The following is a 13,083-nucleotide window of genomic DNA, read 5'->3' on the forward strand; positions in this document are numbered from 1 at the left end:
TTAGCTATAAGGATTTGCCCTCTACGTCTGCATAAAACTTGCAAATGCGGTTTAATTCGATGGAAAACCTTAGCAAATAATTCTCGACCACGTTATGGGAACAATGATGGTCGGTTTCCAAGCACGCCTCAGGCTTACGATCGTTGGGTAATTACGCGCACATGTATAAGTAGATTTTTCACCGAAGATAATTCGATGACACCGCGTCCTGTCTGTTTCATTCTCGCACCTTAGTCGGAGATGATAAATTGCCGCCATATATCCGCGATAGTGTTACCTGAGATACTTTTAGGGCTTCGTATTGTCACGACAATAACAGCGGCGTCCCTACGATAGTCATTTCTTTCGTCCGTTGTTTTCGGTTCTGCAGTTAAACGATCCTTCACATAGACAGACGAATTTCAGACAAAATCTCAGAAATGTACAATGCCGCGAATCGTTAAGAATCTGTTTGACAGTCGTAGACGATTTCCGAGATTTACTTCTTCAATGCAAGTGTTCAAGAGTTTAGGATCGCTAATAACTTCGTCTGTTCGAACTGCATTTGTCGAAACGAAATCGTAGACAGAGTTCGATTAATCAATTGAATTTGCCTATCTGAACAGAAACGAAAAATAATTAGGGGGGAAACGGAAGAATTCGTATTTACTCGTATTTACCAATTACAGAAACTGTTATATTTGTCCAAGTTCAGATAAATGCGGTTCTACTGTATCGAGTATCATCATGATTTACACTAAATCATCGGAGGCTGTAATGTTTATTAACGGGAGTATATGCGCATAGGATTACATTTATAAGAATATTCATTCTTACAGTATTCTCGCGAGCTTAAAATAAATTCTTTGTTGGAGGAAAGTAGCACGTAAAACGATCAATCCGTTAAATTGTATGATATTCATAGTAATCGAAGCGCTGGAACGACACCGAGTACGAGCATAAAATCGAACTGTTTATCCGATCGAAGTGCAAGCGGCGTTGCATCGCAGTGGTTTTTCAGAGTTCAAACGAGGACTCCAATCAAGTCGAAGAGTCCCACGGGGCATTGCGGTCGGTACTTAGAGCAGCTTCCATTACGTCCAACCACTTCGGCTTGAAGAATATCCCGCGGTAGTGGCTCGTGTCGCGAGCTTGTTGGTCTGAAAAAACATCGACTGGTACATACATCTGCACGATAATAAGAAGCTTTTCCTTTTTTCTCTATGCCATGATACCTCGGCGCGATAACAAGGTCTAGCGTACCGTTGGTCGACTCGTTAACAGACGGCCATTAAATTGTTCAGGTATCATACGATTCTTTGCACGAGCCAATTTAAAGAGCCGGCCAACGACTGTTACCCGCGTTATCTCATGAAACTTTTCTCGGTCGTTCGAAACGAGGGTTGCAGAATAGAAAGAAAAAAAAAAGAAAAGAATTCAAATATTATAGTTTTGTTAGGACAGGTGATAGACGCGTTGTAAACTGAATTCGGTAACCAGGTCGACTAGAAACGTCTGAATCTACTTCCGATCTTATACCTTCAAATTATTCTTTTTTATTCTTTTGTATACCTTAAATTTATCCTTATATTAGGTCGTCCGAAAAGTTTCTTTCGTTCTATAAGGAAAGATTAGGTTTCATGTCTGTATAAAGATGCGTCGTTGTAAAAGACGTGTCTGTAGAAGAAAGACACTTTTCGGGCAACCTAATATCTTAAAATATTTTCCGAGATTTTCGAAAATCGAAATTACAAATCTCTGAGTCAGTCGATGAGTTGCGAGTCTTCTCAGAGTCGATAGTTTTTCTTAAAACGAGGATGACAAGACTGACAAGATGGTGAAAAAATTGGACAGGACTAACCGGAATTTCCAAGAATCCCTCCCTTTTTCTTACTACCTGACCGTTTTCTCCTGCCAGCTAGAAGATGATTCCGCGAGCCGAGCAAACGAACACGACAATATGTCGTGCATATCTCGCGTGCTCGTAAAAAGTCACGAACGTTCGGGCCGTTTTCATTGCGCTTTTATTTCGGCTGCTGTCCCCTCTTATTTCGAATCGGGATGACTGGAGGAAGAGGGAAAGCACGCGTTTAGCTGGCCTCGCTCTTCTTCCGTTTTATTGCTCCGTCCTGCCGGAGATACGAGGTGAAAAACAATATAATTTCGTTATCAGAGCGAGGAGAGTCGAAACGACTCGTTCGTGGTTCCTTCCAAGCGAACTCTTTTCTTTTCTCGAATTTATTGTAAAATACGCGCAATTCTTTCTTCCTTGATTTGTAAAGACAATAAATTGTAGTCGCTGTTTGAACGTTCCATGCAATCTGGGAGCATCGTCTCTTCTTTTGAATAGAAAGGAATATAGAAAATTGAAGTAACTGTTGTTCTTGATCCTACGAATCTTGAATCTGGAAAGTCCTTGTTTCGAAGAAATCGATACGTTTCTTGCAATTTCCTTTGCTTATTTTTCGAACGTCGATCAGTATCACTGATCGGAGCAATTTGTATACGCGCAGTTGTGTTTTTATTTGAAAGTGACGAGAACCGGAGCGAGTTTAATAACACCTCGTTCGCAGCTGGAAGGCAAACAAGCTGTCCCTATGATTCTTTCATGTCGCCTTAGCCAGTTCCATTTTCTCAAATTACCCGTGAGACCGTGTGAAAGGACTTTCAAGGAGGACAACGCTTCCACTAACGCGATAACAACTTCAACGGAAAAACGTAGTTCATTTGCAATTTTTATTCACCCCTGTGAACATCCTTCGCGGACTTTTCCATTCGCTGTTTGCGTTTTGCCTGGCAAACACTATCACCATATACATTTCGGTCCCTTGTTTAGCATTAAAACTACCGGCGACTAAAATATAAAAGAAATCGACCGAACGACAAAAAGTTAGAATGGAAACATCTATGAAGAAACATAACGTAAACTTGACGTAAAGAACAAATAGAAAATTGCTAAGCCGAACTAGACTCAGACCGAAGTAAACAAAAACATTGATCGAATCAAACGAAGAGCAAATCGAAGAAATTGAAGCAAAGGAATGGAAAGGAAAGTTATGAAAAATTATAACGCGAAGGAACAAGCAAAGGTTGAAGGGAAATTATCCAAAATATATCTTCGTACCACGAAAAACGACAAATTTATCATTTAGATCCCTCTGGTAGTAGCATTAATCGTCGCTGCGTCCTTTCGCTGAAGAAAAATCCAAAGACGTCAGAGTGGAATTGGAAACTCAGAAACGTTCTACGTTTCAGACGAGTTTCTCAAGTTCCTCACGTAGAGCTCGAGAAACGCGCAAAATGGAATACATCGCCGACAATGTCGGGGACATTTTTCTGGAAGAAAGACGAGCATACAGAAACTCAAAAGCTTGTTGAATATGGTGCAGCTAATTCGAAAGCTTCAATACCCGTGTCAATATTGACCCAGATTTCACGAAATCTGTCCGAAACAGCTGTTCTCTCTTTTTTAACTAACCGCATAGCGATTCGATTTTGTTTGAAGAACGAATCACGTATCGATTATAATCTTGAAAATTGAACGAGGCGAAATCGTCGGAGATGAAATAACGACGAGGACGAGGCATACATTTGGTACAGCGTTTTCCTGGTTCCGAGCCAGTCCATTTTCTCGACTCGGTGGGTAGAGGTAAACCGCGTAGAATTTTCACGACGGCGAGGATATCGTCGGCGGCCGAGGACGACGACAATGCGGCGTCACGGCCGCCTGCGGGCCGTCTTTTTTATTCATACGTCCCTGGCTCGACAGTTTATCCGCCCACGAGCCGACATGCATCAGCCACGTAACACACACGGGAAAATGCATGCAACGGTAGCCAGCGTGTGCGACGTGCACGCGTACAGAAGAAGAAGCTGGCATGCCGTCGAGAAGCGAGAAAGCTAAACCAAATTTGCTTTCCTACACGGTTTGTGTATCTACTCCAATTTGCGCCGCCTTGGACTGGCCGAAAAAAGGCCTGGCTCTTTTTTTCGCAGCGCGAAACGAGGTCGCGCCGACGAAATTTCCAGCTGGATCCTTTAGCGCATTATACTCTGCGCGAACAATGGCCCCTGCCAGTACCAAGTTCCATCTTTTCTCTGGAAACGTGGATGGCGATCTTTTCGATCTCTGGCGGTCGGATTCGCGGCTTGAAAATGATGTACGCGCCGTTTTTTGAGAGCTGGAATTTTCCGTAATTTCGAACGTCGGGTTAATTGAACTTTGCAAAGCGGCACAAGGTTCTCTTGCTAATTCCGTTCCGTTTCGACTTTGAAGGGGTTGTCTCTCGTGAAAATTGCTAATGTCTATCTACTTATTAAGTTAATTGTTCACCTGCGTTAAACTTTGTCATCGAGGCAGAATGGAATTAGAAAGAGACGACGAAGATGAAATTTGCAAGTAGGAAAATTACCTTAACCGAATTAACGGCGAGCTTAAAGGAATCTACAGGCAGGTTGAAGGACAGATTAGGAAGGACGAATGGAAGCAATTCGACTGGATGATTATGAGAGACGAGGGCTGCTGTGTGACGTAAAAGCTAACGGAGGAACTTACGTGAAGATCACGTGCAGAATGTCACCAATGAGTCCGTTATGTCTCAGGTAGTGCTCCGAAGTTTCGCAAATGGCCCTCAGCAGGCATTCGTGACCCTGATATCCGTAGCTGTGCAGAAAGTCAGCAGAGCAAAGTGAAAAATAAAATAAGACCGTCCGTGGCTGACCTACTACGACTTCTGGGTCAGCATCCGCGTGCACCTATATTTTTCTCTACTCTGCTCTACATTTTTATCTTTTACTTTCCGAACTACGAAAAACTCTACAGCACAGTCTGTAGACGAATACAATAACCTCTCAGTGTAATTAATTTCGAACTCACTTGACGAACTTATTCTTTACAGCTTGATAAAGCGTAGCTCTGTCCAAGCTTCTCTTCCTTCTTCGATCGTCGGTATACAGCCAGAGTTTCTCATCGCTGGCGTTCGTTGGCAGGCTGTAAGTCGCCTCGAAGAAATCGGCTATGGAAATCGATTTGTATGGCTCCTCCAGCGGTATCGCTAGCGCGACGAACAGCTTCAAGAAGAACACGTTTATCACTTTTAACTCGATTCTTCCTTCGCGCGAATCGATAATTTCTTATTGTCCACTGCTACTCTGACACTCACACCTGCGGTACTTTCTTCCGGGAACGTGAAGGACCGGATGGGTCGATGAAGTATCTCCGCCAACTCCGAATTTTGGAGTCTCGAACCAGTCGGATGGAATATCACCAGCAGATTGAGCATCAAGGGGCTGTAAAAGAAGACTTTGCTTCAGACTGGTAAACCGTGCACGTTGCTCGTAAAACAATTTTCACGATATATCAAAGTGGCTGCGGGATACGACAGATAGAGATCGAAAGAAGTACGGAAAACTTTCTCGACCGATTTCTAACGTCCCTACGTTGTACCGCGGCTATCGCGAATCGCACGAGACCTGATTAACATTACAAATGAACAGGCGCTGAACGAAATTGAAGCTCCTTTCGTCGGCCGGATGAAAATTCAACGGGCGAAGTCGGAAGACGGTGAAGATCGTTTAATTCTCTTTAAGAAGTTCTAATGCGCGAACTCGCTTGGATGGATCCGTTAACGAACGATAATCGGTTTAATTATTGAACGTACAGAAGTTCTTGCCGATGGGTCGACATTTCCGAGGACACTTAACCGTAGGCTCGCAGAGAAGACGCAAGTCTGACGTTCTGCAACTTCCTCTCGGTTCATTTTCTCCGCACAAACCGGTTCCTTCGTTAACGATATTCGTGATTATTAACGATAATTACATGCGAACTCACGAAGATGGAACTGCTGGACGAATGTAGAAGGAGAAACAGAAGTTTGATCTGTAATAGTCGATATTTCGAATAAACTGTCATTGAATCGTATAGACTCAAGAACGTCGTTGTGCTTAAAGCTTCATTAGCATCAGTTTCCACTAAATTTCACGATGGAATTTCGTTCTTGTCGACTCACCGCCAGCGATATTTTCCACTGTTGTTCCGGTGTCAAGCTTTCCAAAGTTAGCCAAAAGTTTTTACGCGTTGCCGGCCACATTAGCGGACGGTGGCACGGTTTTCAAATGCGATTACAATTCTCCACCTCAGATATCGTGGCGGCCTGGGGTGGCGGTGATTAAAAAACTTCACCGATTTTAGCGTTGGCGTGGCTGGTGAAAAAAAGCAAGAGACGAGAGGGTTACGCCGGCTGGAAATGCTGCTGTGCTTTAACCATGCATACGTAAATGAGCCCACTTTACTGGGACTATTTCCTGTTTTTAATTCTTCTGCTCGTTTACATCAATACACACGCATCACACCGGCAACGAGCCGTTCTCCACCTAAGTCCGTTTAACCGTCAGGATGCGATAATAAATACGCGACAAATGTTTTTTTTTATTATTTATATTGAGATATGTATAATTTTCTGTGCTAGACTAGATTAGGCGCGTGGCAGTGACACACGTATGTGAATATGAGTACATGGAAGTATGTGTGTGCACAGCGTCTCGAAAAACAGATGAATGTAACTGTTCTGTTGGTAATGTGGTATAGAAGATGGTGAGACAAAGAGAGTGTTGAGACGCGTGCAAATGTATATCGATGAAGATCCTGCAAATCGTTTATTAAATAAATCTAAAACTACTTTAATCTAAATTCTAAGTGTAATCTTAGTGTTCCTTTACTTTTATTTCGGCGATTAAGATCCACAATTTTCAACAATTTAATCTGTACTTTACAATTTGTCCAGCTGGACATTTGGTAAATTTTTCTAACTTAATTGCTAAATAACATGTGGATAGCTACCCCCCGCGGGATACCATCTTCGAGTTTGACTATTTTATTTCTTTAGCGAGGTCAGTGGGGTGTTTTCTTTTTAATCTTCTTTCTATGAGAGTTTTGCTCGATTCAGCAGCCAGCTGGTTTGGATGTGTTGCCGATTTCTTTTTTGACCGTTGGTATTTTTAAGTCTTTGCGTATATCCTCGTTTCTGACATACCGTGGGGCGTTTACTATTGTTCTCAGTACCTTCGATTGTAGCGACTCTAGTTTATTTATGTGGTTCATTGCTGCTGTCCCCCATAATGGTATTCCGTACATCCAGATTGGTTTTATTATCGTTTTGCAGATTTTTAGTTTATTTTCTATGCTGAGTTTAGAGTTTCGACTATTTAGCCAGTACATCTGTCTTCTTTTTATCCGTATTTTGTCTACAATTGATTTAGTATATTGTTTCCATGTAAGTTGTGTGTCAAAGTGGGTGACAAACGCGAATGCGTCTCAAAGGAAAGGCACTGGCGAGTTTAATCACAAACGAGGACGTCGAACGAAAGAGGGTGAAAAATACGTTCGACGCAGCGTTTGTGTGTGACCGATGAAAAAAGTCAAATAACTCCCGACTTGATTAAAACTATAGGGTCAATCAAGTTCTTTCGTTTATTTATCTATTTACTTCATCTTTATTCATCGCGAGATATGCATACGGTGATTTGAACGAACGAAGTTAGAATATTTGCAAACTTACGAAAGTAGGCGCAATAGTGATGCTCGGTATATTGCCAACTAATATATATAATAGTAAAAATTATAATGTAATAACACCATCGCTCAAAAGAACGTGGACACTTGCTTGCTTTCGGCAGAATATGATTTAATCAGGAAATTACGAAGAGAAAGGTGCGCTGGGTGATTTTCCTCTTCATCGAGGCTGTCGTAGAATATTAAGATACGATGAAAAGTATTATACTTTCAAAAGTTAATATGGAATAAAATAGTTGGCGTTTATAAGCGTCGAACGTTATGTTTTATTTCAAGTTACAACATCATGTTAAATTACAGAACTGTAGAATTATTTGTGTATTTCCAATATATTGAGTTGGCAACTAAGTGATTGCCGATATATATGGCTGAATTTTCGTTGAAAATGCACGGAACGACGCAACGCATCAATATACACAATTACTCGTTTTGTACAATGTACTGTACATTTATTCCGAAAGCACTTGCAGTCGCTAAGGTTCTGAAAGTTAGACTCGAAGAAATTTTACAAAGTTCATAATTATTAATTTAGTGTCGTACGTAGTATCCTCCGCCACGGTTCCAAGTTTGAATATCTCGCGATTGTTAGGGACGAAAAAACGGAGGCGCCTGAATATCTCTCCTGCCACCTTGCGACCCTTTTGTATTTCCTTCTCGTTGTTTTGCTCCAGAAACGTTTATTCCTCGTGCATCGACCGCTCGTGCATGACATATAGCGACACTTTTCCGTTTTCACAAACAGGTCAGAGACGATTGTTTCTCCTCAGGACGAAGTGCCTATTCACTGCAGATGCGTCTGTTACCTTTTTACGGGGACAGAGCGCCGCCGTGTCGATGTTCTTCTTTTTTCCACCACCGACTACCATCGTTCAGTAAACTGTTTCACTATTTCCGTTCTATCTACTATACGCCGCAGTAGCCATTCAACGTTGCTGCAAACTTCCCTTTATAGATCCTGTCACGTGTTTCTTGAAATTAATAATAAGTTCACTACCGAGACAAATCGACGAGATTTCCTGTTCGTAATAGGCCACGATTAAAGTCGGATTCCTTCGAGTATGGTCCTTGAAACGAATGGCACGACTGCCGAAAAGATTTGCCATTTCCTTGGCGCCTTGAGACGCAACTCGAGGAATACGAAATTTAGATTGGATCGTGGAAAAACGATGTCCTGAAAATCGGTAGAAACACGAGGCTCGGAGATCTCGCCTTTACCCCTTTACTTTTTAAATCCCACGTCATTCCGTAGACCATTCTGTTAGCACCGCGAACATATGAATAATGGATCGCCATAGCAGTAAAAATAATCGGTTTCCAATTTGTAAGTACAATTATAAGTTGTAATTTCCGAATGGAATTTGCATCGGTTCCTGTGGAAAAATTGTTCGCTCTTCTTTTCAGCGTTCTTCTTCTCGCTCAGTTTTTATCCTAGCCATTTTTGATTTCATTTTATCGATATTTATTGAATTCCGCGAAGCATTATTCGTTACGCTTTTCACATTTTTCTCGCCATCTCTTTCGTTGGTTTAGAGAGAAAACTCAGGTTTGAATTCCGATAGAAAATATCGAACGTCTAAACGAGTGTGAAGCTATTATTTGCTAATTCGATGCGCGATAATCGAAGCTATTTTATAAATTTCATGGCAGCTCGTCGAGCGCCTCGCATCATTCAGCGAGTTTTAAAGATGCCAGATATCCAAACGAGCGATAAAATTCGATTTACATAATCCATGTAAAAAGCTTCCATGAATTAATATCCTCTTTTTCTCTTCTTCTGCCGAGAATAATTGAATTCGATGCTTCTTGCGTGTCGATGAATTTCAACGGCGATTTATTAGATCATCGTATCGGCGGGACACTAAACGTGAGAAATTTCTACACCTCCAACGTATTAATATTATTTGTCATGTGTCTTGGATATGTATATTTGATATATCATTGGCGAAGAATTTTCGATAGAAAGCCCTTCGTTTCGCAGAAAAATGCAGCCGTTTCATGGAATATTCTGCGGAAGGGTTCGCAAAGGATGATTTCACAAAATTTCAATCCGTTTCTTTCGTTGCTCCATCGATTGTTCTTCTATCGGTTCCCAGATTTTTATCAGACGAGAACAGATAGCCGCAAATCGTACGATCACCGTGAAAATTTCATTTTATTCGTTCGATTCGGAGAAAATGAAGGAAGATGAAAGAAATAAAGAAAAAGGAACGCTTTAAAGTAGCGAATGTGACTGAGAAAAATTTTCGGCGAATCCAACGGGACTGTGTTTCGCGTCCGGGCAGCTCGTTAGATTTTCGTCGGGTATTCGCCCGCTACGAAGTTCCGACGGTCTGTAATTTCCTCTGAGCGTCGACTATTCTAATTTTAATGATAGAGATGTAACGTGCCCTCGGCCGGCTCTCAGAGACCACGGGAAATCTGTTCAAAAGCGCGTCGAAATTACGATTCGCACACACATTTTAAACAGATATTCACAATAAACCAACTGCGTGGCCCTGTCCTGACCGATCCCTCCTCATCTCGGATAATAAACGAATAGCTGGAAATTCGCCGTTGTTGAGCAGCTTCGATACGCGAAATTCTGAATGGTCGAATTAAAACTACTTCGCTTCTGATGGTTGTTATTCGAACGCTCAAGTGAATTCATTACCCTGTTTGGTAATTATTAAAGCTACATTTTCTCGGCGAATGAAGATAACGGAAGCCATGATAATCGCATTAGCATATGCGTATTTCGAAAAAGGATTTCGGTATATGAAAACTTCGAATCAATGATCCAGTTTGATCGAAGATTACAAGGATGTTCTAGAAATATAGGTCGATGGAACGAGTAACAGAGGTCAATGAAAGAACGTTCTATCGTCTAATTAACATAGTTCCTACTAATTTTTAATTATAATATAGGAATTTGAAAGATATGCCTCATCCGTCACTTGTGCATCTAAACTTTCTTCATCGTCTCGATGTCGAGTATCAATTCTACAAGCAGTGCTCCATATTTATTAAGAAATATCAATTACGAAATAAATAATATTTTTTAAAGGCTCTATGATGCAAGTCGCCTCTACCTTGCATTGTTTCTACATGTAACTTCTGTATGATCTGTATAATCTTGGAACTATTGACTACCACCTAATGACAAAATCCGCAATCGCTTAGTTGCCAACACAATATTACAGGGGCAGAAATAACCGGATAGCTTTGGAACATTGTACAGGCAGTTCCTTTCGTACAATTACGATGATTAACATCAAGCACTTAGACCTGTTACATATACTTAAGAGAAGAATCTGAGCTATAATTGAGATAAGTCAGTATACAGCATGCGATAACTATTCGAGCGTTTTCAAGTAACGATTACGGTATCTCGACATAATAGCGAGTTGCGCAAATTTATCGTTTCAATTCTAGCGGTTTAAGTTCGTTCATGGATCGGTGGAACAAGGAATTTCGCACCTATATCGTTACCGAATTCAACGGAGAATAACTATTTCCTGAGACAGAGAAGAAACGAGGAATCAGTGGATGAAGTGTGTCGCTATTTTTCCGGTTTCCTACCCAGATGCGAATAAATTGTCGCCGAAATAAACCAGCCTCGCAGACGTGAAAGCATTCATTGGCCTGTGGGAAGACGAATGAACCGCAGTTACCGGTCGATGAAATATGTTCAACCCCTTGAAAACGATTTCTCGATGTTTTCATCCATCGATGGAAACGAAATTCGATAATTCCATCCAGCAACGTGGTCCGATTCCCAAACAAGCAGTTTTCATCTTTCTTATAGCAAATGATTGCTGTCAGATATTCGCACACGGCCTTCGTAACAAGTAGAACGAGCCATCGGGCCATCTGATCCGCAAAATCCGATTCTTTCTTCCTAGCACGTATTTCCTCTTTGCCCTCGCAGCTTTCACTGCTATCAGCCGATATTTGCAAGCCGCTCGGAATCAGGCGGCCTCCTATTCAAAGAGGAAATAAGCGTCGAGGAGAGAGAGAGAGAGAGAGAGAGAGAGAGAGAGAGAGTGAGTCTGTAAAAGAGAAAGAGGAGTCGATCTCTTTTCTTCTATTCTCTGTATAATCACTTTTCATAGCCGCGTTTTTCTCCACTCATTAGCCAGCTAGTTTTCATGCACCGAGGCCACCGTTTATATTCGCGGCAATTCTCAGCGGCTGGTCCGAATCAATCCCCAGGGTGCTTTGCTTCGAGGAGGATATATTCTTCTCGCTGGCGTCTCTACGGCCCGTTGTTAAGAAGATTTATCGTCGCACTGGAGAGTCCGGCGTGCACGAGACCGCCCATAATACGAAAATAATGCAAATGTCGTGTGAACGTGACGATACAATTGTGGCAAGATGGCCGAAAGGGGATATTCGCGAGTTAATGCGAATCGAAGATAACCCTGGATTTCCGCGCATTTAAATCCACTTAAACCAGGCTTTCGTATCTTATCTTAACGATCTTCGGCAAGAAATAACGTTTGAATTCGTTTCGCTCGATCATTAATAACGCTCCATTGCAGTTTTCCGATCGACCAGTAGCTCGTATGGTTTTCTTATGGTACGCGATGAATATCATTTAATCTGTCGTATCTGGAAGGGTTTGCACGTGCGTGCTGACTAACGTTTCGTTCGAACAACCACTTTTGAAGATGGAAAAGGAAAAGTAGATTACATTGTTAACGCGTTATATATCATTTAATTCGGTTTGATGGAAATAGTCGAGATTTAACAATATAAAATTCGAACTTGAAATTTACATAGAATAATAAAACTTGCTGTACTTGTATGTAGCGAGAAATTAATATACAGTATGATCAGTGATCTGAAACATATAATTAGTGGGAAAGATCATCTCACCGAATATTATGACATATTTAACCCAAGTCCAACAATGTGTCAACCTAACGTTTTATTTGCAATTTTTTTCGATCGATCTACACAACTGACTTTTATTTTCTTGACATTACGAGTATAAGAAGGAATTTGAAGGATTTGTTTAATACTTTTTCAGTCATTTCTTCTTACATATTCTGATATACTGTCCTAAAAAATACATTTACAAAAATACTTTGAACTCGATAAGACAATACATAAATTACGTTTTCCAATATGATCCTATTTACACAACTCTCATTATTTCGTTATTTTATTGTTTAATACGTCAATATAATAAAGAATTGACTGTTCAAAATCTTTGGTATTCTCTTCGAAGTGTATAATCGCAATAAATATTTTCTAACTTCTATACATGTATATGTATTTTCAAATTGGTTTATATATTTACACGATATATTTACGATACTCGCGTTTCATTACGATATTAATGAAATTTCAAAACGTTTTGTACATGTGCTACATATTGGGTTGGCAACTAAGTGATTTCGGATTTAGTCATTAACACATAATGCCAACCCAATACATTTACCGTAAATCCACTAGTCCTTTTTCAATCATCTTCTCGATGCAAATAATTAGACACACGTGCAGGTCCTTCCAAACTTCCGATCTCCACAGATAAAACGAATGCCATCGCA

General features: G+C 40.9%; 1 protein-coding gene across 1 annotated transcript; it reads right to left on the minus strand.

Annotated features, from left to right (window-relative positions):
* Nucleotides 1-884: 884 nt before the first annotated feature.
* Nucleotides 885-5,261, minus strand: LOC117161712 (uncharacterized). The gene is made up of 4 exons (XM_033343439.2): nt 5,142-5,261; nt 4,856-5,049; nt 4,535-4,642; nt 885-1,139 (listed from the first exon to the last, which is right to left on the minus strand). The coding sequence occupies exons 1-4, from the start codon at nt 5,259-5,261 to the stop codon at nt 1,004-1,006; spliced, it is 558 nt and encodes a 185-aa protein (XP_033199330.1). The 3' UTR covers nt 885-1,003.
* Between the last annotated feature and the right edge of the window lie 7,822 nt (nt 5,262-13,083).

Source organism: Bombus vancouverensis, chromosome 9 (genome assembly GCF_051014615.1).
Source record: "Bombus vancouverensis nearcticus chromosome 9, iyBomVanc1_principal, whole genome shotgun sequence".
Taxonomy (NCBI): domain Eukaryota; kingdom Metazoa; phylum Arthropoda; class Insecta; order Hymenoptera; family Apidae; genus Bombus; species Bombus vancouverensis.

Excerpts from the sequence above, each read along its gene's own strand:
- LOC117161712 (XM_033343439.2), bottom strand. The coding sequence starts at position 5,261 with ATGCTCAATCTGCTGGTGATATTCCATCCGACTGGTTCGAGACTCCAA. Across the intron at positions 5,050-5,141 it reads CGGAAGAAAGTACCGCAGGT|CTGTTCGTCGCGCTAGCGAT; the intron begins GTGAGTGTCAGA and ends TTCTTCTTGAAG. Across the intron at positions 1,140-4,534 it reads ATTCTGCACGTGATCTTCAC|ACCAACAAGCTCGCGACACG; the intron begins GTAAGTTCCTCC and ends ATGTTTTTTCAG.